General features: G+C 36.8%; 1 protein-coding gene across 1 annotated transcript in view; it reads left to right on the forward strand.

Annotated features, from left to right (window-relative positions):
- OTOG (otogelin) overlaps positions 1-26,467 on the forward strand; it is an 83,092-nt gene that overhangs the window by 50,226 nt on the left and 6,399 nt on the right. Inside the window, exons 34-53 of the mRNA XM_054172041.1 lie at positions 3,789-3,906; positions 4,575-4,654; positions 5,058-8,470; positions 9,027-9,195; positions 9,731-9,867; positions 11,029-11,118; positions 11,499-11,682; positions 14,172-14,392; positions 15,260-15,398; positions 16,878-17,072; positions 17,922-18,134; positions 18,931-19,035; positions 19,405-19,515; positions 20,246-20,347; positions 20,799-20,897; positions 21,762-21,802; positions 22,801-22,876; positions 23,799-23,977; positions 24,748-24,852; positions 25,270-25,389. Coding sequence (XP_054028016.1) covers positions 3,789-3,906; positions 4,575-4,654; positions 5,058-8,470; positions 9,027-9,195; positions 9,731-9,867; positions 11,029-11,118; positions 11,499-11,682; positions 14,172-14,392; positions 15,260-15,398; positions 16,878-17,072; positions 17,922-18,134; positions 18,931-19,035; positions 19,405-19,515; positions 20,246-20,347; positions 20,799-20,897; positions 21,762-21,802; positions 22,801-22,876; positions 23,799-23,977; positions 24,748-24,852; positions 25,270-25,389 — 5,897 coding nt within the window. The remainder of the gene's footprint in view (positions 1-3,788; positions 3,907-4,574; positions 4,655-5,057; positions 8,471-9,026; positions 9,196-9,730; positions 9,868-11,028; positions 11,119-11,498; positions 11,683-14,171; positions 14,393-15,259; positions 15,399-16,877; positions 17,073-17,921; positions 18,135-18,930; positions 19,036-19,404; positions 19,516-20,245; positions 20,348-20,798; positions 20,898-21,761; positions 21,803-22,800; positions 22,877-23,798; positions 23,978-24,747; positions 24,853-25,269; positions 25,390-26,467) is intronic.

Genomic DNA, 26,467 nt, shown 5'->3' on the forward strand with positions numbered 1-26,467 from the left:
GAAAATAATGTACCTAAGCTAGCTGTCTTTTAGCTTTTGTCAAATTGTCATACTATGCTTTACCCTTCTAAGATCACTGTGAGTTAATTTTACAGCTATTTGAGGTGACTTGTCCTGTATATGTTCTGCAACAAAATTCTTAATAATGTTAGCTATGTACTTTAACAGCTAACTTGCTATAAGTATAGGGCCTCCCTTAAAATTTTCAGCTAGAATTAAATTCTGAAGATACACACACTGCACAGAGGTATTTACCAATGTTAAGTTTGAGACAGTGTTTTCATCTTAACTCAAACACATTCAGAAACAGTGTAAAACTGAAAATTGAATTAATTTTAATGATGAAATTATTTTACAAAAGCATCTTAGACATTAAGTCAGTTTTATATGTGAGATTGTTGGCTATTTTAACTTCAATTGACTCTTAACCATTTCTATAAGTAGAATTAATTTTCTGGGATGTCCTGTTTTACTCATGAGTTGCTCCTAAGTTTAATTTGAGGTTGTATGCTTTGTCATTCCAAAAGATCATAATATGGGATCTAAAACTGGCTAATGCTGAGCAACTGCTGTTGTACCTGCAAATCCCAGGTATATCACTGAGCACATCTCTTGGAATCAGACTGAGGTTACTGTAGAATCATAATAGCTCACCTATTTTTATTGCAAACAAAAACATCCGATCTCTCCTTTCTGACTGAATAAGTAGGAGATTAAATAGTACACTAACAAGATCATAGTCTTCTAACATCATAATAGTAAACCAAAACAAAACTATTTGAGAGGTAGGTAGATAATTATACCTTTGTTACCTTAATCACTTTTTTGAGTGATCTGATTTACGTTTCTCTTTGCAGGAGCTTAGAAGTCTTGGGCAGAGTTTGTTAGTAGTTTATGTGTGTTAAGTAAGTAGATAGGGTTTCATGTTTCTAAACTTGTAACTGAGGTGATAGGCAATCTACGTTACTAAGCAGAGTTTTGCTGCTGTTATAAATAGAATCAAAGCAAAACATTCTAAAGCAAAATTTATTCCTATTAGATTTTTTAAAATATTTGTGAAAAGAGCAAAACAGAAAACACTGTCACATGAGAATGAAATTCTAAATACTTACCCCCCCTATTATTTTTAAAACCTTTAAGTATAACATTTTGTTAATATTAGAACATTTCAAATTTTAGAGGTTTTTTTTTGAGATATATAGGCATTTTTTGAGCATAACATGAAATGATTCATAATGTGTGGATTCTCACAGTGGTGAGAATTATATTTGAAAGCCATAAAGAATGAAAATAAGAAGTTACAGGGAAGAAAATGCACCTCTGGTGTCAATATGTCCCTAAGAACTGTGGGCTCAGTTCAGATGTCAGCTGGGGCAACTGTCACCCAGGGCATAATTTACCATTTTGTGAAGGATTTGCTGTGTCATTGAAGAGAAGACAAATGTTGGTAGTCTTCACCAGCAATGGTTATTTTCAAATGCCATGACAAATCCTTTTGAGGAACACATGCTTGATACAAGAAGCTTGACTCATTGTCTGTAAACTGTGTATCATTCTTTTGTTGTGAGTGCACTGTACTGTTGCACAGAATACAGTAAGCTTGTGTTACTGGTTGCTGGATGGGGAATTTAAGCATTAAAAAAATGGGAGGTATGTGGGTGGGGGTGGCTGATTAGTTTCCTGGCTAGAATGAAGTATTAGTGCCATGACACTGGCAAAATCCAGAGTTTCTGAGCTGTGGTAGTTTTTGTCATGGGTACAGCAGTATTGTAGTAATAATAAAGATGAGTGGTCTGGTGTGGCAATTCTTGTCTAAAATCATTACAGAGAGTAGAAGGAATATTCCCTTGGTTTATATAGAGCCTTAAAGCACTTTGTTACTGCTTTTCCTTGTACCCTAATTATTGTAGGTATTGGAGTCATAGTTAATACATAGATGCACTAAAAAGAGGAAAAGTTTAGCGGGTATAGAGATACCTTATTGTTCTCTTGGCTTGATATTGATTACTGTAAGTTCTGAACATGGCTCTGTGCCTCTGTTCATCCTCCCCTTCAGTTTCTCTCTTATCTCTATCTAGTATAAAGATTTTAAGCAGGAACCACATCTTGCTGTTCAATTTTTTCACAGTGGCTTGCACAATTGACTAGGTCCTTGGGATGTTTAAGCATTCCAGGAGTGCTGTTGCCAACAGTGAAAACTTTAAATATGAGGAGTGGCTGAACTGACATTCTCCTAATGCTGGAAAGGCATTTTCCCCATCATTCAGACTAAAGCACAGATTTCACTATATTTGAAGTGTTTAGTGAGACATGCTGGAAACAGATTCAAGCAATAGATTCAAATCTTACCGTGTTTATTTGGTCTGTTCTTTTATGTGGTTTACTCACTAAAAGAAGCCTAGGACCACTTGGCCCAGTCTAAGATCCTTTGACTGCAAAATTAAATGTTCATTGGTTCTACACCTCTTCATGGAGAACAGTTTTTTATAACCAGGTTAATCTGTTGGCCATACTTCTTGCAGAAGTGGAGACAACATTCACAGACAAGTACAACTTCATTCTTGACTGAAAGAGATATTCATGGACCACTCAACAAACACTATTCCTTTATATAGAAATTCACCCTATTTCCTACCCAGGCAGCAACACCAATAAAATCTGTGATCTTTATCTATAGGAAAGCTTGAGGAAAACATGGCAATCATTGCATAGAAGTCCTATTTGGAAAATGAGAGATGGTATGTTAATGCTAGTGTTTGGAAGTGTTAATTGACAACTACTGTTCTGCTAAATTGAGAAATTTAGCTTTATTCATGAGGCTACACTATGTCTTCTGCAAAGCTCATACTTTTATTATGTCTGAAACTTCTGCTGTGATTAATAGTGAGGTTTGTGGCAAGAGTTGAAAGTTATGGATCCATCTTCATACTTAATCTAGGGTAGTCTAAATGAGATTTCCTAGGTTCCACTTGGATATACTGTTATTGCTGGTTATTACTAATGCTGGTGGTTGTCTGTGCCAGGTCTCTGATATGTTCTGTCTTTTTGTCATGATCTCTGGCCTGTCAGTATATACAAAACTCCATACATCAGTTGTCAAAATATATGGAAATAAGTCCCTTTCTTCATTAGAGTTAATTAACTGAAGTTCATTTCACTAGAATAGGTCACAGAATAATTAAGTGATGTGTACTTGGCTTTCTGTGGGATTGTAACTTTATAAATGCATTTGTTACTGTGGTAAGTATCATGTTTTCAAAAGCAGTGACAAGTTGTCCTTAGATAGAGTGACTTGTTAAAAGGACAACACTAGGTGGCAACATACACACTCATTTGTCTTGAGTTTGATTTATGCCTTTGATGTAAGAAAATTATTTGTATTTTAAAAGGAAACATTAATGGTTAAAAACGGCAGAGAAATAATTGCCTATAAGAGCAATTTAATTGTTAATATAGCTTTTAAAACTTAAACCCAACAGGTCTAACTAGCCTAGTTTTATTTTCAAGTGATTGTAACTTTGGCTAATTCAATGTCAAATTTTATACTGCAAAGAGAAAACCAGGCTGCAATGCCCACACAGTCTAATATTCTCTCCATAAATATAGGCTGGTTTTCTGTGTTCTGAAGACCTTAGCAGGTAAAAAAAAAAAAAAAAAAAAAAAATATTTCTAGAGACTGGAGGTAGAGTAAGAGATTTAGAGCTGCAGTGAACTTAAAGCTTGCCTCTCGGTGGTCTGTATCTGTGTCTTTCTAGAAATCTATGAGAATAACAAATCTTGTTTTTCAGATGTCAAATTTAAATTTCTGTCCCGTTCTACATGTGAATGGCATTATGATGCCTGTACCAGCCCCTGCTTCAAGACATGTAGGGACCCTTTGGGAAAAAACTGTCAGGGAGTACCTAAGTAAGTATTTTTATTTTTATGGAAAAATGTGTAATTCACGTTACGCATCATGATAAGAATATGAGGAACCTGATGCAGGCTCAGTAGAGCAGGACCATGTTCTTATATAAGGAGCTAGGTGAAGGAGAAAAGAATTGCAATAAAACCTGCTGTGGTAGCCACATGAAAATGACATTTCAGTTGCTAGGTAAATAGGGTCAGATTCTGGAATGACTAGTATACTTGTCACTTTAAAGCTTTGAAGATATTTTGGAGTGACCAGAAGTCTGTTTCTAATTGTTGTGCCCCTGCTTTTTCATTATAGCATTTTAACAGCCATATCTGACATTGCTTTTTCCTCCCAGGTGGAATTTGTGGTAAGTCTGGTAAAACTAGCTTTTGGATTTTGATGTGTTTGGCATTTCTTAAGCAATACCATTCACTATTTAACCCATGACCGCTTCTTTCAAAGACTGAGTATTGCAGAATTCATGCTATAGCTTAGATCAGAGCTAGAATGGAAGACATGGCAATGGCATTCTGAAGGAGTACACTGAGGGGATGAGATTCATACAAAACAAGACAGGCTACTTCAAAATACTTCATAAATAAGTTTTGTATTCCTATTACTAAATGCTCAATCCAGAAGAAATTATTCAGCTAGTTAATGCTAACTGTTTTTCTTTTAGAGTGGAAGGATGCATCCCTGCCTGTCCTCTCAATATGTTACTGGATGAAATCACTCAAAGATGCGTGTATTTTGAAGACTGTACGTTTGAAAACTTGTATTTACTACGTATGATACTTAGCCTATTCATTTCTTAGGTCTTCAATCAAATTTTCAAATACTGTTGCTTGAATTTGTTTAGCTGTGACCTGACCTTAGTTACATGAATCTTGAGCTCACTAAACTTACATTTTAGCTACAATAATTTTCTCAAAATCTGAGACACATTTTAAGATGAGAAATCTGCTCTTTCTTTATAAAACATTTCAGTAACATCAGATGTGGAGCAAATGATGCAATGATTTTTTAAAATTTGTCTCTGAATTTTAGAAGTCTAAAGGTAATTGAAAAGATCAGAGTTAAGAGTTAATCTCTAATTCTGCTAGCTTCATGACTATAATTATTCATAAATTTCAGACTACTGTTTACTTCTGTCTGATTTCAGGTATTGAACCTGCAGATGATGGTCCAGCTTTGTCACCTAGCATTCAAACACCAGCAGTTTCCCACACAGCAGCAAGTACAAGTTTGGCAGTGATTGGCCAAGCGGTAACTTCATCTCCTGTACCTGAAGCAGTGGACATGGAAACAACACTTGTTTCAGAATTGCAGCTCACTGCAACTGTAGGGAAAACTGAATTTCCACATGTTACGTCTAACACAACACTTCCAGCTGTAACTTTATCATCAAATATTTCTTCACAGTCAACAGAAAGGACATCTGAGAGAAGCACTATGCCAGCATCCAGGACAACAAAATCTAATGTAAGCTTGTCTTCTCCTGTTGGCATTTCATTGTTTCCATATACTGTCAGTTCAGAAACTTCCACAAAGATGAAACTGATGAGTGGTGCTTCCACTAAAATATTGAGAGCTACAGAACCTCTGACAGTTACTGCTACACATGCAGTGACTACAAGCACAGAATCAGAAACCAAATCAATTGCTAGTTTTATTTTTACTGGGACACCACTTATAGTTAGGACAACAGAAATACCAATCAAAACTAAAATAATGGAAATAGCAGAAATAGACACAAGAACGTTTCCCACAAAAGAAGCTCAAGTAAAACCAGAAGGACTTACAATGTTTACAACCAGTTCATCTGAATTAATAACAGAAAAAACTACTGCTTATCTGCCCCAATTTTCCACATCAACACCTCTGAGCATGCCTTCATACACATCATCATTAAGCCTAACAGGAACTTCAGAAGGGATAAAAACAACTGCACCACCTATTCCACTTGCAAAGGCAATTACAGAACCTCCTGTTGAAATGGCTCAACCCCTGACTGGTACTCCAGAAGAACCTTTCACTACAACTCTAGGTCCAAAACCAACAACTATGCCAGCTCAAGAGAGATTATCAGAGACAACTTTGTTATCATTTGTAACTCATAGAGAGAAAGCTCCCAAAACAACATCTCATGTGGAGCATGCACCAAGTTCCTATTTCTCTCCATATTCACTGCATCCTAGTTCTACAGCTGAAAAACCTATCACTCTTCCTACAAAAAGACCTTCAGTGTCTGGTCCTACTCCTGCTTCTCCAGCTTCAGGTGAATTTAAAAAAACATTTAAAACTGTTTCAACTACAGCATATCCCTCACACACAGTTCTAAACGCAACAGAGGTTCTGACTACATCATACACTAAATATCCTGTTGTGGCTGAGACTATCAGTGTGACACCTTTGTCTGTTGAGGTAACACACAAAATAACATCCCCTTTTGAATTAGCAGCAAAGCCAACTTTGTTTTCTGGAAACACATCTACCAAACACAAGTCAGCTCTGGTTTTGAGTACAGTGAAGACAAGTATGTCAGCATACTCAGGTAGTGTTACTACACCAGCAATGAAAACCACTAGCTCATCAAAAGAAACCACTACAGTTCCTTTTGGAACCACAGAAAAAGAATCACTACAAAAAAAACCTGTCACTGGATCTCCAGTCACTCTTAGTACAACTGAAAACACATTATTGACGACACAGCCTGATAAATCACAAGTGGAAAAAACTACTAGCATCTCTACTAGAAAGCCACCTGCTTTCCCTTTTTCACCATCAAGTTCTCTAATCTCTTTAAACACTTCTCTTCCTTCACTGCCTTCATATGGGAAAGAAGCATCACTGACAGCGCTCAGTCCTGTGCACACATCCCATGATGCCAAAGAAAAATCAACTCTGTCCCCTTCAGTTGTACTTCCAGTAACAAAGTCTTACACTTTCTCCACCTCCCACCATATAGCAGATAAATCCATTTCTTCACCACCTGTAACAGAAATCACACCAAAATACCCAGTAGAAACTAAGATAGTTTCTACAACATTGAAATCTACAGTCCAAAGTATAACAGATACAGTCAAATTTACAGCAGATACAGGTCAGCCATCCTTTCCTCCATCTTCTGTAGTCCCCTTCTCGTGGCAGACCTCTTCAGGAGATAAACTTTCAGTAGAGACCACAAAGACTGTGGCTGTACCACATTTTTCTACTCAGAAGGCAATGGAACTTGGTCATCAGACTTCTGAGCCTTTGTTGATAAGCCAAAGCATTACCCCAATTTACCCATATCCTGCAGAAGCTTTAACAAAATCCACTGGACAGCCAAAACATGTCTTTAGCACAACTGAAGCTACAGTGGAATTGACTTCTTTTCACCCCCTAGTCACGTCACTACCTGAAGGCATTCATTCAAGTATATTACCTGTCTCAATAGGCCCTACACAAGTCATTTTTCCGAGTGAAAAAGAGTTGCATTTAACTGATTCAGTCACACAGCCACATATATCAAGGACTTCTGTTTTGCAGTCTACACTGCCAGCTAGAACATCAGCTGACTTGATATCTGGTGGCACAATTCTCCCTTCCTCTTCTTTAGCAACAATTAAAAAAGAAGTAGTTCCCTCATTTTCCACACAAAAGGCAGGTACTGGTCTGAAATTCACACAGCAGGTCTCATTTACTAAATCACTTGATTCAAGTCAGACATTTGAAAGGGCTACAGCTTCACCAGGATCTCTCTCAACCTTTTCGTCAGTTTTGTTACTAGAAACAACAGAAAATCCTACTGTGATGGGGAGTGGGCATTCCATGTCAACAAGCAAAAGTGGTACTGATAAACCTGTGGTGTTGCCTAAGCAAATCACACTTTCAACCACTGCCTACAGTTCCATGTTTGTAACAAGTAAGATGTCATCAGCTACAGCCCATTCATCAGCTGCAGTTCCAACCTCTTCAATGATAAGGAGCACTGGGCAAAATGTTACCTTGGTATCAGCAACGTCAGACAAAGAAGCAGCAGTAACAAAATCTATCACAAGCTCTGTGAAGCCCACCTATTTTTCTGTTACTTCAGAAGCAAAAGGAGCTGTGTCCCTTGATACAGTAAAATCTGAGGGGCCAGAATTAACCACAGAAGTCCAAGTTGTCCATACTCAGGGTGCTACTGGTACCCCAGAAACACTCCAGACATTTTACTCTCCATATTTCACAAACACAACTGCAGTTCTTTCTAATAGAAGTGTATCAGTAGTGTCCACAATGCATTCATCCTCTGAACAAAAACCTTTTTCTTCTATAGCTACATCATCAGTCAGTACTATTCAAACTTCAAAACCTGAAATATCATCTAAGGTGCAAATGCCTTCTTTGAGTTCACTGCTAGTGGTATCTGACCATCCAAACGACACAACTACTCCATCAGTTTCATCATTTTCCTCTTTATCTACCAAACCACTCTATGGCTTGACGACAACATTTTCTGATGGACTGGCAACAGGTGAAGCTGTGTCAGGAGTCACAGCATCAGCTTTTATGCTACCTAGAGAAACAGCAGCTCTTCAAACTTGTACAGTGAGTAACTATCATTATTCGTGCTTGGTATTGAATGTCTTGGTTACTATTTCACTCTGAAAAAAAATTTGTGAGACATAGGTTGATCTTTGGGATTTAAAGTATTTGTATCAAACAGGGAGCCCTATTATTTTCTCAGTTATGGCTGAAACTTTGGATGATTTCATTGCACACAATGGTTTTTGTAATTGCTGTAATACGCTGTGTCACAGGTCTCAGTTTACTACTGAGTGTGACTGTTACAAGAATGGGGTTTTGGCAAAATACAGTGCTTCATGTTGTAACTCCTAGTTTATCTCAACTGTTTTTAATGTAAAATTAAAAATTCAATAATGTTTTTCTTAGCTCTACAATGGGCAGCAGTTTTATATTGTCCTAGATGTCTTCACTCGTAGCTTTTACCAGTGTCACAGAGTATTCTATATATCTATATCTATATATCAGTATTCTATATCTGAGGAGTGTAAGCCCCATTTTTTTGAGCAAATACTCTGGAGTATTGTGATGCTAGCTTGGTAAGAATGGTAACCTATGTCTTTTATTAAATATGCCTTAGCCAATCACAGAGACTGAGTGCATAAAGCACATTTGTTTGGATGGACAACTGATACAAGTTAATAAGTCACAGAACTGCCCATACAACACAACTCAACCCAGCTGTGGAGTTCTAGGATTTGCTGCTCAAACAAATCATGACCAATGCTGTCCAAAGTGGGAATGTGCATGTAAGTTTTAGTTATGCAGAACTTTTAAAGTGACTTTAGGTAGTAATTTAATGCATGTGTAAGAAGGTTAAGAAGCGACACTTTTATTCCATTACAGACAAACAGAAGGTGCATATTGTACTAGTTATTCTCTAATGAAATGTAGAATTCTAGTTCTACATCCAGGGAAATGGAATCAAATTGCTGCTTGGATATTACCAGCTTTAGGTGTCTGTAGTGGATGTGTCTGGGTCCCCATCTTGTCATCCACCTTGTCAAAGGACACCTACTCAATAAAGTCAATGGATTTTTTGGTTCATCTTATATGTATTTCAGGGTAAGAAGATCACCTAGACACTGTTAACTACCTGTTAACTCTGCTGTCAATTTACAGGCAACATTATCAGTTATCAGTTAGTGAAAACATGTACTGCACATATGAAAGTCTAGTATGCTAGTTGATGTTATAAAATGTATTGGTTTCTCTTTGTGTTTTGTAATGTTTATAGAATATTTATAGAAATAAGTTAGAATGTTTTTATTTTTGTTGTTTTAGGTCGTTGCACAATTTTTTCTGATCTGAGCATTGTAACCTATGATGGAAATCATTTGGCTTTATTCAAAGAAGCATCCTACATTGTTAGTCAAACTCAAGATGAAACTATAACCATCCATGTCCTTGACTGTAGAATGGTAACTAACATTTGTCAGATAACAAATGGTGCTCAGTACTGCTAATAAGATGTGTCTTAAAAGAGCATAGTAATGCTACATAGTACACTTCTCTGCAATATCTATGAATTGCACTTTACAACACTTATTCATTGTATGACACTGACTCTGTATGTATAGTTCCTTCTGAAACAGCTGGAAGTTGAAAGGTAGGTCCATGTTATTACATCTGTAAAACAGACAAAGTGAGAGATTATGTGCATACGCATTCATTGGTCACTTCTGTGTATGCCATCATGTAGTGAATACCACTATAGTGTACCACTAGTATATGTCAATTCGTTGTGTTTGTCTATACTCATATTGAGAAATTTGCACTGAAAACACCAGTCTTCAGAACCATGAAAGACTGTAGGATCAGATTAAATCAGATCACCCTGTGCCTTCCAAGTCCTTGACAGGGGCAAATACTTGTTTGAGAGAGGGTAGAAGTTCTGATGGGGCTATCCTGCTGAATGGAGAGTAAAGGTTGGCTTTATGTCACAAAGAGTTAATTTCTTCTGAGTCTTTAAAAAACTCATTAATATCCATTTTTTTTCTACGAAAGCTTGTAGGTAATTTTGGTGTCCAGGAAAATGTCCATTCCAAAGTTTAATCCTTAGTACTTATAGAAGTTAATTCCAAAACCTAAATATGATATGAAAAAGGAGATCTGTTTATGACAATCAGATTTGTTTTCCTGTTGTATTCAATGCTGTTTTGTTCAGCAGCTTGTAGCTCAGGAAGTATTCATCTATTTCTGATCCATTACTTCTGTGCTGTACATATGTAAATTCATCATTCCCACTCTTGTTCTTGCTTACCTTCAGATGTTCATATTTTTTGGTGTCTAAACAGCTAGTCACCCATATTTTTTTTTCCCTGAAAGCCTTTACTTCTGCTGTAATTTCAAGAACAGGTGATAAGACACAGTTGCTGAACACAATGAGATCGTAATATGTTGTTTGTTTAATATGAATGCTGTCCAGGCAGATTTTGTAGTCCAGACTTGAAACTGCAATCAGTTTTCCTCTTTTAAAAATATACCCCCAAAAGTCCTTAATCTCCTAGTACCTGAAAATAATCTGTATAAAGATTTTGTATATCGTGACTATGATTGATGTAGTTTTGCTTTTTCCACAGAGTAATTCAAACTCAACATCTTTGTGTCTGGCAATGTTGAATCTAACCTATGCATCTAACCAAGTTATTATCAATCGTTTAAGTAGAAAAGTAAGTATTTTGAAAGTATTTTTTTCCTTGCCTTCTAGATAGCATCTTACTTCTTAATTGTTTCCTCATGTGGATACTGGAGTTTAGAGCAGGACACAGTAGGTTATATAATTCCTTGTTCCAATTTTGTAATATAGTAGACTTCTAGTAAATGCAGAGAGTCAAACTGTGATACAAGGCCAATTAATGAGGTAAGGTGCAGAGCAAGGCACATAAAGCATAAGTCTCTTTAGTACCTATATTATCTTTGTGGTGACAAGGGTGATGACTTCTGAAATAAGTTATGAGTTAGATTACTAAAGTATCAAGAATCTGGCTTTATTTCTACCTAGAGCTCTGAGTACCTGCAATTTAACCTCTTTACTGTTTGTATATTTTAGATAATGGTAAATTCAAGATCTGCTTGGCCTACTGTTAGAAAATATGGATACAAAGTTGAGGATTCAGGCTTCAAGTATGCAGTTGAGACACCAACAAAAATCAGAATTCAGTGGTTTCACAGCACAGGAGTGATGATTATTGAGTTGAACAGTACCAGAGAACCAAGGGCTTTGGGACTATGTGGTAAGAACAGAGCAGTGCAAGAAATTAAAGTGCACAGATGCTTTGCTAGGAAGGCACATTTTCCTAATTATATAAATTTGTTATGTCTTTTGCAGGACATTGCCCAAAATATTTATTGCAGATCATTGCAAAGTTTAAGATGCTATTAAAATGAAATTGTTATTAGTTTTATTAATTGTTGAAATAATGTTTGATGCCCATCCATGCAATTACTTTTTACTCATAGGATTGCTTCTGACTGCAACCCATTTGAAATGCAGGCATGATTGCTGTAGGCAACCCTAAATAAGTAAGACAGGCTTAAGTCTGTCATGGCAAATAATGCACACAGATACGTTGTGTTTGATACTCATCTGATAGGAAGCAATATGTGCTGTTTTCAGTTTCTAAAGGTCAGAATTCACAGGAAGTATTTATATTAAAGTACTAATCTTAGTTTCTCTGTTGAAGGAAATGGTTCAGAGGGAACTTCTTGATAGTAATAGGTTAAATAACCATCTTGTTTCTCTTTGTTAGGTCTGCTCAGTAGTTTCACCTAGTTTCTTTCTTTATAAAAACCAGCTTTGAATAAGCTGTTGGTGCTATAGCTTTTGCAGGCTTGTATTTGTTGATGTAAATCTGTCCTGTGACACCTGAATCTGTAAATTTATCTGCCATAAATTGGAGCTGGAAACCCGGGTTACACACTTCATATAATTACAGTGGATATCTTTCCAGTTTCAGAAAGGGCAAATGCCTGTGGCTCAGTATCAAATACCACTGATTCCTCAGTCAAGTTCCAAGTCCTGTGGACAGTAATGTGCTTCTCACTGCCATTTTGAAATTGGATTATTTTCTATAATTTGCCTTAACTTTTGTTTTCAGTGTCATTCTTCCTTTGTGTTTCTAATGTTTATTATAATTAGATCAAGCAGAAACAAGAAAGTAAAGACTTTGTTTTCTATTTCAAGTTATCCTGTAAGTCCCTTGCCTTTGCCTATTTGCTGTCATAAGGAGAATGGGGAAGGTTACTTTCCTGGTCTGCAAGGCACTTCAATCAGATGACAGCACATTCCTGTGGATGGTGTTCCAAGTACAGCCTTTTCAGAGAATGTGCTGTATTTTTCTGATTTTCATCTCTGGTTGGGACTTCCTACATAAGTCTGCCTTCATGGTGCTGTCTGATGCAACTTACTGGACTCTATTTTAAATGAGCTCATTGCACTGCATCTTTTCAGGGTAAATTAGTCTGCCCTGGTTTCCTGTGCTTTCTGTGTTAGTCTGCTTTCTCAGTTATCTTTTTGGCTAAACCTCAGTATTGGGAGGTCCTGATTTCTCAGTTTTATGGAAACTGATTTATCAGTTTCATGGAAATTATGAAACCAAAGACAGCATTACAGTTTTGGATCAGAAGCATCCTTTGGAAGGATCTGTGCAGGAGACAACAGTGTTTTTACAGTGCAAGGGTTGGGCAATTGTGACAGTTGGTGAAGAGCTAGTGTAGGATATGAGGCCTGTGAGGAAGGAACATGGATATCTCTATAGCAAACCTGGTGAAAGCAAGCTGCAACCAGATCTCACCAAGCTACATGTGAAGACTTAGTTTTGCTCTGCTAAATCTTGACAAAGTGTAAGAGAAGAAGTGAAAAAAGATATCCCAGACATGACGGCAATCCTTTGAAGTCTCTCATAACTGTCAAGTACTTCCTATTTATGTTGTATACACTCAATATAGATCAACTACTGGCTACAGTTTTGAAAGGTGTTTTACTCTCAGAATGCCTGTTGCTTATCATTGATTGTCTGTGGCTTGCTCTTCTTGTCAAGGAGTGTGAAAACCAGCTAAAACAGTCCAGTTCTCTAGAAAAGGCTTAAATCCACAAATAGTTTTTGAACAGATAAAGATTTAGAATTGCCATGAAAGTTTCTGGAGACATCAGAAGAAACAATTCAAAAAATCTGATACAAAAGTCTCAGAAATTATAGTTTGTTAGTTTAAGACTGCTCAGAAGCATGAGTAGAATGGTACAATATTTCTGAAGTACAGAATTGGATAAGCATCTTGGCATCTTACGTAGGTTCCCTTTTTGGATAACGCTGTTTTCATTTATTGCTAGACATGGATGAAGTTTGTAACCTTTTTTTTAAATAGATTTTTGTTTTGTGCTTGTACAATTGAGGGGTGAAGTTTGAGTGCAATAGATTTGATATGCAATAGTTTTCCATTTGTAGGTGCCTCTCCATTTTTTTTTTACATGATTTGACTGCACTTTGTTTATTTTGATCCCACCCGAGATTTTCTACATTTGTTGTAGGTTGATACTGTCATGTTGTGATATTGTCATTGTTTATTTTTTCCACAAGCTATTTATTTGTCTGAACACACCACTTCAAACATGTTTTGACATGAACCATACAGCATTAATGTGCCTTTCCCCCCCGCCCAACTCCCCCCCCACCCCCACCCCCCACTTTTTTTCTTTTCTTGTTTCTTTCCTGGCAATACACAGGTTTTTGTGATCAAAGCTTGGAAAACGACCTGATGCTACCCAACAGGACAGTTTTAAGCAAAGGCAATGCTCTATCAACTTTTATAGATAGCTGGCAAGTGCCTGACTCATTGAAGTATGCTGGAGAAGACAGGAATCGGGAAACTAATTGCTCGGTCATGGACTGCTCAGAGTGCTTAAAAATGGTGTTGAACCAGACCTTCAGCAGCTGTCATCCTTATGTATGTTAACTATTTTGGAAGCTTACATTTTGAGAGAAATGCAGTTCTGATATAATGTTACATACTTGGTAATTTCACTAATCTGAAACTACATGTAATGAAAGTTATGGTATGCCATATACAATTATTTTCTTTCTGTATTTGCATTTTCAAGGTAAAAATAAGAGTGTGGCAGCTTGGTAGGAGAGTTGCAATAAACAGCTATCACTTCCAGAATTTGTAATGCATCTCTGCTCTTTTGGATAAATAAAAGTTATTAATCAGTCCCAGCTAATTTAAGTGTATCAATATAATGTACAGCAAAGTGACATAAAAAAGTTTTAGGATTTAATTAATCCTTCAGTGTTCAGTAATTTAACAGGTTCCAAACTGCAATAGGTAATCTGAGAACCTGCATTCTCAAAGGCTCTAGAGACAGGGAAGTCCAGCGTAGAGAGATGAAAGGCTACACCAGACCATTCAGAGCAAACATAAAGCAAATAACAAACTCGCAGTGTGCAAATAAATTTTATTTGTAATTATAGAACTACATTTACTGTTTCATCTTTTGTATATTGTTGAGGTTGATGAGGAGGAGGCTAAAAATAGACAAAAATATAGAGGTAAAAAAGAATAAAGAACAATGAGAATTATGTCTTCCATTGGAAAAACTGTATTGGCTCTTGCCTTGGTATTTTTAGGGATGACACTAAAGAATATAAGAGAGAAGTCTTACTTTAAAATATTAGTGTCTTCTCTTTGTACACCCACAGAGGCTGGTGGTCTCTTGCTTTCTGTGGACCTTGAACTTTTGGCTTTACTCTTTTTAGCTGATACTTTGAAAGACCAGGGTCTCTATAAAGGTGTAATTTTTTTTTTCTTTGTTAGGTTCCACCTGAGCTATTCTGTGATATGTGGATTCAAGACACTGAGTACATTCGAAATCCATGCATTTCTCTGGCTGCCTATGTGGCAATGTGCAACAAATTTAATATTTGTATAGAATGGAGGAGCCCTGATTACTGCCGTAAGTATTCTGCATGCAACTGTACTTCTAGTGTTCCAAGATTTGCCTAATGTAAGAGTTGCATAATAGGAGGTTTGGATTACAGCATTGCTTCATGCTGTCACCTGGAAATATTCTTATGCAGTGATCATATAGGGAGGGCTGTGGGCTTAATGCTTGAAAAGGGAAAGGCTTGTTAAGTGTGATCCTCAAATATGTGAGAACTGTGCATAGAAATTTTAAGTGATGTCATCTTTTAATAAGTGATTTAAGGTGGTTTCATGTGTACAGGCTTCGCACAGGCAAATAATAGTCATGGAATCTAAAGCTTAAAAACAGTCAAATGTTAAAAAATCTTCGATTTTTATGGATTTTACTAGTAAATAATAGACGATCTTATAAAATCTATCTGTAAATCAGTTGTGTGTTGCACCCGCCATGAAGGGACACTTACTTCTCTCTCCTATCGCTAGACCAGAGTGACCTCTGGTGGTGTGTGCCTGGCCAGGGAGAGTAATGCACTCTCAGCGGGTTTTGTGATCACTAAGTGATGATATGCTGTAGACTGATTTTTAAAAGCCCGAGTTTCTTTATTTACAGGGCTTTAACAGATTTTTTTTTTTTCCCTGTGGAGAATTATGACCACTTTTAGTAGTGAGGAGATGAATGAAATCAACCTACTCTTCCAATTAAAGTCTGAAATGGAACATTGTTTTTGAGCAGACTGTCCCTTTGTGAACTGGACTTTTTCTCATTGCTGTGATTCCAGATGGTTTTGCTCTATGATTTAGGTATCATTACATCATAAGGATTATAGATTTTGGTAGCTCACAGATCCACCCTGTTGGCATTTGTGGTCATTCTATGTTTGCCATATTTATGCAGCTGTTTTTTGCTGTTCTGGTCCAATGAAAGGCTATGTTAATTTTTCAAGAGCAAAAGTTAAAATAATATGAGGTACCTTTTTAGTCTGTTCCTGCATGCACTCATAACATGACAATGAATTTCCTTTAGTAGTATAAAGAATGTTCAGTGTTCTTTGACTTAAAAATAATGCACACACACAAGAGAAATGAACGTGGATAACTACTAAATATAGCAATGAATTGGTCCCATTTGTTACAGTTCCATGAAGAATTAGCCTTTACATAAATATTTTTGTAATTTCAAAGCTTCACCCTTTAGTAATCACTGTTTTGTTTGTTGGTTTTATGTTTGTTTTGTGATATATTTTTTTTGTCCACTGCAAAGTGCTCAACACTGTTGTATGGTTTGATATCAGTACTGCTGAAATGCATACCTAAGCCTGATGAGAGTGGTACTACAACTTCCTTTTTCTTGAAAATATCCTGTAGAAAATTTTGTATAAATGTTTTAGTTTGACAGACCCTACTGAACTGGCAAGCACAGCAAGCTGACAAAAAGACAACACTGCTCTTAGGTAGTGCATTGCAATAACTTGTAACTTTAGAATGAGTAATTTGTTGATTTCCTTCCTAGCCTTCTCCTGCTCTGAAAATTTCTCCTACCAGGCTTGTATAGCTGCCTGTGAAGTTCCAGACACTTGTCAGAATAAGGAGATTGCTGCTCTCGATTCAGACTCCTGCTCGGTATTGACAGAAGGCTGCATCTGTTCTGGAGGGACCATCCTTCATCGAGCTCATACTGCTGTCTGTATTCCTGAAGAAAAATGTGGTATATTTGGATGTGATTTTCATAATTATTATTATCTGCAAGCTGGCGGTCAGATAACTCATTACTAAAAAGTCAAGTTCTGATGTGGTATGAGTTCTGTATATGTCATTCAGATGAGGATTAGCTGTACAAGTGAGCAAGCAGGGAATGTCCTTGTGACATACAATGTTGCTTACCTTCCATCAGCTGGAGGATGCTCTTCAAGATGGAAGGTTTTGCTTATGTTTATGCATTCTAGTATTCTAATGATGTTAGACTTGTCCTCCTTTTTCCCCTAGCATTTTGCCAGGGGTCCACTCTATTGATGCTAAATGGCATTCAACAAACACGTAGCAACAGTTAATTACACATTTTGAATAATTCATCTTCATGTCCTGTGTTCTTTGTGCCATAATTGATATTTATATTACAATTCTTCCTGAGCACAGCAAATTGTGGACCAGTACTTAACACTATCAAACCTTAAATACATTTATTTTAAATCATATTACATAGAGCACTGTATATTCATAATAGCTTTATGTGTGCAAAGTATGAAAGTAATGTCACATCACTACTTCAAAAACAAAGGATGGTTTGGGATTTTAAGTTACTAGCCTTGCAGTGGGGACACAAAACAAAGTGGAGGCCCTGGTCCTCTGGAGGGTATTGAGTGTCTTGCTTTCCCATACAAACTCAGTCTCAGATTGTCTCCTCTTTCACTTTTTTGTAGGGTGAAGTGGTTAAGTGATGCCTTTAAAACTCTGGGATTTTTATACTTCATAGATCCACACCTAATGCAGAAGAAAGTGGTGGTCAAAATTTAAAGTTAAAAGGAATGTATTTTTTGTTGTTGTTTTCCTGATTTAGCTTGTACAGACAGCTCAGGAGCACCTCATGCAGTAGGTGAGATCTGGAAAACTTCTTTGAGTGGATGCTGTATGCAAAAATGTGTTGACAGTGAGACCGTTATTCCAGTGGAGTACAACTGTTCAGATACCCACAGTTTAGACTGTCAGCGATTTGCAGAAGTGGCTCTGCTTGTTCCTGATGATCAGACTTGTTGTCCTCAGAAGATCTGTAGTAAGTATTCCTTCATGATTGTGAATACTGCCCTCTGGAATATGCAGATGTCCATTCTCTGTGGTTTCTTTCCCTGTTACAGATCCTACTTCTGAGGGAAATGGAAATTACTTCACTTTGCCTTTACAGATTATGTAGAAAACTGTAAACATTTTGTACTATTGTACTAGTATCAGTAGGTTGTAGGGGAGGGGTGGAGTGAAAGACCAAGGATTATAAGGACTGAAAGAGCATTGTGTTTGTTTGGATATGGATTGTGTATCTCCCTGCTGTACAGGCATTCAAATACAGATAAATTCTATAACTAATTCAGACTCTATGCCTATTTTACAAAGCAAGCAGTGGAGGATATAAAAGCTCTTTTTAAAAACATCCATATTTAGGTTAGAAAGTCTGTGCTCAGAAAGAAACTGCGAGCAGTTTTCATCTTTTGACCACCTGGGATGATGTTGCAGTGAGGTTTCCACAGGAATTTGCATTTCTTTCTTTCTCTTCTTTCCTTTCTTTCCTTTCTTTCCTTCCTTTCCTTCCTTTCTTTCCTTCTTTCTTTTAAAATTCTCACAAGGGCTCTGCTCCAGTTTAATTTTGCCTCTATGAAGACTGTTGCAAATGCTGGACACTTCTGCTTATTGCTTCAGGTTTTTCTGGTAGTTTGCTGTGGTTTTCACACATATGTTGTTATTTCAAGATTTGTGTATCAAAATGCAAATAGTACTTGCTGCTTCACTATTTGATTTATAAATGTATAAGATAGTTTAGAAGGTTTTGGTTTTTTTTCTTTCTCTTTATGTAACAGTTTGTAACCAGAGCCTCTGTGAGTCCCTAATCCCTCAGTGTAATGGCTTGGAAAAGCTGGTCACTTACTACAGCGAAGAATCCTGTTGTCCTAACTACGTTTGTGGTAGGTTTCTTTTGATAAGGTAAAGAAGTTCACCCTGTGAAAATTATTCAGTAAACTAAGTAGACCCAGCTTAGAAGCAAAAACTTCCTTAGTGTAGACATCATTGTTAGTATGGCTGTTAACAAAATTCTCTTTCATCTAAAAGCTCAGGTTTGGTCTGTGTGTCAATATCAGCAGATGTAATGATGAAGGAGTCTTGTGTTTAACAGTCAGGTGAAAATGTGTCTTTGCTGTCTTGCAATACAAAGAAGAAGTGTTTCTGAAGTATCTTGCAGTGATTCTCATCTCTGCACTGTTTCTCTGAGATGCATCACAACAAAGGAGGAATGCTATACTGCCTGTAAATAAACAGATCCACTGTACTTTCAGAATGCGATCCAGCAAAGTGCGAACCAATGCAGCAGATGCTGGGCTGTCAAGATGATCAGATGCTAATTGCTGCTCGGGTGGAGAGTACCTGCTGCATTTCCCATATATGTGGTACAGTATTCTGGCTGGTTGAGAGGTTGAGACTGTGTGGTTTTGTATACGCAATGATGTCTACTATTATTTTGCCAGATATAGCTCCTTGTATTTCCTTTAGCTCTCCCAACACTGAAAGGCCTAAAAATATTTAAAACAATGGACATTAAGCTGACAAAACATAAGAAGTGGAATCAACCATAGTGTCACAAAACAACTTTGTGCAGCACAATCATGTGGTCCTACTGAATTTGGCTCTTTCTGCACACAGATACCTCTGAATCAAAGACCGAGTTGCCTTAATTAGAGAGACCAAAAGATGCTGAGTCTTTGTGCCGTTCATATCAGAAAAAACCTTGTGGTTTTCATACATGTTCAGGTGGGAGGATGACACTGGGATCACAGGAGACACCCTTTATAGGGGGTCAAGGATTCTATAGATTGAACATTTCTGAAGACAGCAAGGTGACTTGGTAGGAGAGAAAATCTAGCAAAATTTTTTCATAACAGGGAGAGAAAATCCTGTTGTTTGTGATCTGACTCACAAACAATGCATACATTATTTATAGCAGGGGACAAAGAAAGGGCAAGCTGCACTGAGAATTAGCCTCCTGTACAGGGACTATAGGAGTAAATGCAGAGTGTCTCTGTTCTTTCATATGACTGTGTGACAAACTTATGGGCATGTTTCCTAGGCAGTAGTAAAATTTCTGCCTATGTTTTTGATTTAAATAATTGTTTTCTCCAGCATGCAGGCCTTGCTCACATCAGATACCCAAATGTCAAGAAGGGGAAGTTCTTATTGTGGATGGCAACACTACAGAGAGGTGTTGTCCTACATACCAGTGTAGTAAGTTTGACTTGATTTTGATATTTTAAATAATAGAAAACATGTTAAATATTGTAGCATGGATGCTTAGTGCAAAAAAAAAATTGGTTAGAGAATATAGCTCCACTTATGTATATAAACAAACTATCATCTATAGTCCTGAACAGATAATCTTTACTTTCAAACCCTTGTGTGCCTAAGCATTATCTCTATCATGATGACAAATGTGTAATTTTAGGCCCCAGATTCTGGAGATCAAAAACTGTTTCAAATATTTGTCTGGAGTAGTTGTACTCCACACTAGTATTACCCAATGGCTAATGATTAAATTTTGATTTCTAGTCCTTTCAAGTAAGACATTTTCTGAAGATATTTATTATGAATAAGTAATGTACTGTCTCTCGATGCATATGTCTGTTCATCAAAATATGACAACCTTGTCTTTATTAGCCTTTCTTTTCTGCAATTTTAGTTTGTGAAATACATCGTTGTCCAGAATTCAAATGTATGCTGGGTATGTCTTTGGTGGAAGTATGGAGCCCAGAGAACTGCTGCCCCTTTCGGACATGTGGTAAAATGATTGCTTTCCATTTTAGCTACCTTTGACAATAAGACATTGACAAAGAGCTTTGGCTTTTCGGGTTTGAGTCTAGTTTCAGCCATGTATACCATTGTTATCTATCAGATACGCTCTAGAACTTCTTAATCTGCTTGTTTGGGAGTTATTTGCTTTGTGAGGGTGATAGGATACCTGTCCAAATTTAGCATCTTGAACATTTTAAAGTGTATTGTGTTTGTGTGGCAAGGTTTTGGTAGCAGGGAGAACTACCAAAGCTAGACTTACTACCTTACTGTGATATGATTGCTGATTCCCAAGCCAAGCCTGGGTTTTTTTACCTGTGATGGTAATTGGTGAGGGATCTCTTTCTGCCCTTACCTCAACCTACAAGCCTTTTGTTATACTCTCTATCCCCTGTCCAGCAGAGTGAGAGAGCAGCTCTGGTGGACACCTGGCATCCAGCCAGAGCCAATCCACCACAGTTAGTAAGTGATTTATGGCTAAAGAGAAAAAAAGGTTAGGTTCACAGGTCAGGAATTTGACAGTTTACAAAGACAGTAGTATATCATACTCTTTGTGATGCCTTAAGACAGTTCTCCATTGGTTCATATTGATGGTAATGATTGTCATCACTGCAAGGAAGCTAGCAACTAGAATAATTTTTTTAATGTGTTCAGGTAGACTGCAGTAAATTGTAATTCCTGAAGGTGGTCATAGAAGCTGTCAGGGTGGAATGGAAATCAAACACAATTTCAAAACCCAGCAGAATGCCTTCAGTTATGACTTGTAAATCTGGAATTCCTGTTCTCTCTGCTGGTCTTTTCTAAGCACATGGCACATGACTTTCTGAAGTATTGCTTCTGTATTTTCTTTTAGAATGTGCGTGTGACACAATCCCCAAACCTCAGTGCAAGCTGGTATGAAATTCATCATCTTTGTCACTATTCTTTTATTAATTTCTTAATGAATCTCTTCCTCTTACTAATAGTTCTATCAGTGAAAGATGAAATGCCATGCCATTCTTTCTTTCTTTCTTTTTTTTGTTTTAAATGCTTAAGAAGATGTACTCATTTTTATGAAACTGATTAAGGATAAATGTTTTGCAGAATGAAATAGCTTTATAGTATTGATATTTCTTGGAGCTTTTATGACTATATCCTGTCCCGAAGTATTTGCAGAGTGGAGCTGCTTTTATGTGCCTAAGGATAAAATGTTGGGTTTCAAGTTTCAGAACTTCAAAGCATTACTGTTTTGTTAATATTATTTTTCATAGTCAAGATGTATTATGCTGACAACTGACTGAGCAGAACTTTTAAACTCTATTGCAAGTGGTTCTGCTTTACAAAAATTAGTATTTCTGAATTAGGTTCTCAGTCAATACAGGATATGCTTTGATTTTGCTTGCAGTTATCCAGAAAATAATACTGCAATGCAAATAATTGATAAAAAAATATAATCTGGATTCCTAGGAAGGAACTCAAAATAGTAATATCTTTTTTTTTTTTCTAATTGGGGAAATTCAAAATACTTCGTAAATGGGGTGGTTGGTGGTGTTTTAACTTCATAAATCATGAAACTGGGGCATAAGGAATCAGGAATTCAAGAAATCTAGCAGAAAAATCTTAATATGCGTACATATAAACAATTAAAGGCAAAATTTAAATGCACATCTGTGCTATTCTAAGACTATTTATATCCATTAAATTATTCACACACTCTGCACTGTGGAGATTGTACAAAAGCAAGCTATACCATTTCATTATGGGCCTGCTTTAGCCTTTTCTGTCAAAAGAGCTCTCTAAGGAAAAGAAATACTGCTACTGAGATCCTGAAGGAAAGATGTTTAAAAGATCATACAAAGAAGAAAATACTGTCATTTCATTTCTCTCTCTCTCTCTCTCTCTCTTTTACTTAGGGGCAGAAACTTCAGATAGATGAACAATTTCAGAACAGTACAGAAAATACCTGTAACTGTGTTAAGTACAAATGCGGTAAGTCAGAAAAGAATTTAATTCACAGAAATATCCTTTCAAATCCTAAAATAAATCAGAAATTTAATGTTCACTTTGAACATGGTACTGAGAAGAAAATAATTGACCAGTGTAATTCACAAACAGTGTAAGGCAAGAAAATAGGACCACTCACTAAATATTTGGTTGATTCTGTCCTTCCTTGTGTTCTGTTAGCTCCTGCAGCAGAAGGTCTGTGCAGAGAAACAGCAGAGTTTTGGGAAAGTTGACTAAGAAGCCTGCATTTTGCTGAGCTGAAGTAAGGACTCCAGCCAGAAAGTGGAACACACACTTGGTGTTCACATAAAATCCTGCTATCCCATTATGGGATGATTCAGGATCTGATAGACATGTTTATGAGCTTCCCAAGGTCAAGGACAGAATTCAGCATGATGGAAATTCATCTTAGAGCATACCCAAATAGCGTGTGGGAAAACTCAGGAAAAAGTAATTCCTGTGGGACACTCAGTTGGCCAAGAGAGTTAGGATTGTCCTTGACGAGATTTCCGCCACAGATATGTGTGCTTCTGAACTAATTATCCTCTATGACCTAAATAGTCAGTGGGGAGAAATAGTCTTTTCTCCGGTACATATTGTATTCTGAAGTAAACTTACAAAACAAATCTGCTGAAGAAACATGCCCAGTCATTTTGGTGGTGTAACTAATAAAATATATAATATCTGTTTAGATACATGCACAGGTATTTTTGAAATAACATGACAATTGTGGTGAAGTGTTAGACTACTGTTAAGTACTATTTGAAAGTCTGACTTATGATTCTTCAAGGGCTAGAGTAGTCTTTTCCATTTCTGTTTTACTATCTTACTGTTTGAAACAATTTCTAAGAGAATCCTGATAGCAAGCTGATTGTCCTGAGCATGCCATTTATTATTGTTTTTGTAGTGAGAGACAAAGTTTGCCTGAGTAATGAGCGAGGTGTGCTGCTTCCTGGCCAGACAATCATGGAACACAGCTCAGATGGCATCTGTCGTGTTTCTTACTGTACAGATGTGATTGATCCCTCCACTAAGTACTACCAACTGAACACATCTTCAATAGACTGTGCTGTCAAGTGCAAAGCTGTAAGAAATTCAGAACTTCAGACATGTTTTGTGACTAGTGGTCTTAATTACATTTTGATTTGTTTTGTTGAGTAGATGACAGTCAGAATGATCTGGAAAGAGTTAACTATCCAATTTCCCTCTAATGATGTGCTACTGCATTTCTGATAGATGTTTACAGAAATCTCACTCCCTTCATTGTTTTTGCCTCTATACATCTTATATAAACTAATCTATGTAGCATACTTCTCCCTTGCATCCCTGTTTAACTTCAGTTGTATTATGCACAAACTTGTGCAAATTCCTGGTAGATATTAGCTCAATAGGAATTGGGAAGAGAATAATTATAAATAGAAGAATCCAAGTTGCATTGAAAATAGCTTTAGAAAATAGCAAATGATCCTTGTCCTTTTAAATAGTGTGATATGTTACCATGGGAATATAATATTTTTTACAATTATGGACTTACTTGATGTCTAATGAGGAAAAAGTCAAAATTTCAGTGGTTCTTGAAATAAGCTGTCAGGCCTATAATTGAAAATGGTAGGAAGACTAGTTTAAACTCTCATTTACTTCAATTAAGATCAAAGGCATTTTATAAAAACATTATGAATGTACACAGGTAATCTGTATGGGTTTCAAAGTTATTTAATAAAATCCATCCCGAAAGTACCTGAAAATACCTGAAAAATACCTCAAATACCTGAAAAAAACCTCACCCCCCTACAGGGGTAAAAATGTCAAGCTTCAAGATGGTCTCATACATGGAATAATCTCTTTGATTTTGACAGAACCAAGTCTATCAGCCTCCAAAAGATTTGACAACTTGCTGTGGTAGCTGTAAGAATTTGTCTTGTCTCCACACTTTCAGCAATGGCACAGTTTCCAGTTTTAAGGTAAGTTTATATCTCTTATTCCTTCAAAATATTTATAAGTAAACAAAGAAAAACCCAAACCAACAGATAATGTATGGACACTGCCGTATAAAATGTGCGAAGAGGAACTTATTTATCCAAATAGTTTTGCTTATATGCAACATTAATGTATTGGAGAGTCAATCATATAGCTGTTTACAATGATTAAGAGATTTTGATATATCAGAGAATTATTATTAATGTGACCTGGTTAACATTATCTATTTAGTGGACTTTAAAGTTCTATACTTATAGAACATTAGCATGCATCAAACTGTATTTTCCTAGAAGTATTACATTTCAGAGAAAGTCACATTCAATGGTATTGTGATATACACACTTATAATAATGTTTTTGCTGAGTTGCCAAGTAAAGTTTCTGGTCTACAATTTTTAACAGCCTGGTACTGTTTGGATTTCGAACTGCATCAGATATGAATGCACTAACACAACAATAGGACCGGTTCTGGTTTCCTCTTCAGTTGGCTGCCCTCCTTTTAATGAAACTGAGTGTGTGAAGGTCAGTGTTCAATACATTGTTTGCATTCTGGCTGTGATTTATGTTTGCATGACAAGGTTAACAATGACAAAAGATTATTTTACCTCAAGAAAGGGAGAAATGATAAATTCTTGTAATGCCTGCTTTTTTTGGCCAGACATTTGAAGGTGAAAAGCTCTAACTACACACATGCAGTGTGCCACCAGGCTGCCAAGTTACACAGCTGGAGACTTCTAATTATTCTCAGAAATTTATTTCTTGTTTGTAGAGACTTGTAATATCAAACTAGTCCTCTCACTGCTCTCTGAATTTGGGCACCTTTCTGGGTTAGACTTCTCCTTTCTAACAGGCTTTCTGTGTACAGTAACTTGATTGATCACAATGGTTAAAAACACCAAAGAGAAGGAAAGATTGCATATCAGGAAAATCTTTTTACAGTGAGACATAATGTTTTGTGGACTAGTTTTGCAGCAGAAGCAAAAGCTCTATTTGAATTTGTGAAATGAGATTAGACTTAGTGCCTGGAAAAGTATGTGGAGAGCAATCTTATATTGCTCTCTGTAATTCTGCCATTTACATGTGGGTTGGAGAATACTTTCCTTAGTTAATGATGGCACACAAGTAGGAGACAATCCTAAAGGAACTAGGTGGCTGTAGGTCCTCCTAACAGATCACAGTGTGTTTGCCCTGCAGAGAGACTTGCAGTAACATAATTGGTGAAAAGCCTTTTGCTGTTTTAAGCAAACTAAAAGAGCTAAGGAGACAGCATGGTGGCTTGAAATACTGAGGTGGACATCCAAAACGGAATTCTCCAGTGTTATCCTGAGAAAGCTTCTTTAAAAGCTGCAGTTATTCTTCCCGTGCTACTATGGGGAGTGCTTCATACTACAGCACTGAATATAGCTGTGAATCTCCACTATGGGGAGTGAGTGGCTTCTCATTTGGATGAGACTTCTTCCTCCTTTAAATTCAAAATAATTTTTTTGTGGTTGTCAATACGGCCTCTACAAGAAGTCATGGATTTACTCTAGATAACACATGCTGGAGTCAGATTTAACACAGTCATTTATGCTCCAGCTGTGGCATTTTGATAGCTGGT

Source organism: Dryobates pubescens, chromosome 22 (genome assembly GCF_014839835.1).
Source record: "Dryobates pubescens isolate bDryPub1 chromosome 22, bDryPub1.pri, whole genome shotgun sequence".
Classification (NCBI taxonomy): domain Eukaryota; kingdom Metazoa; phylum Chordata; class Aves; order Piciformes; family Picidae; genus Dryobates; species Dryobates pubescens.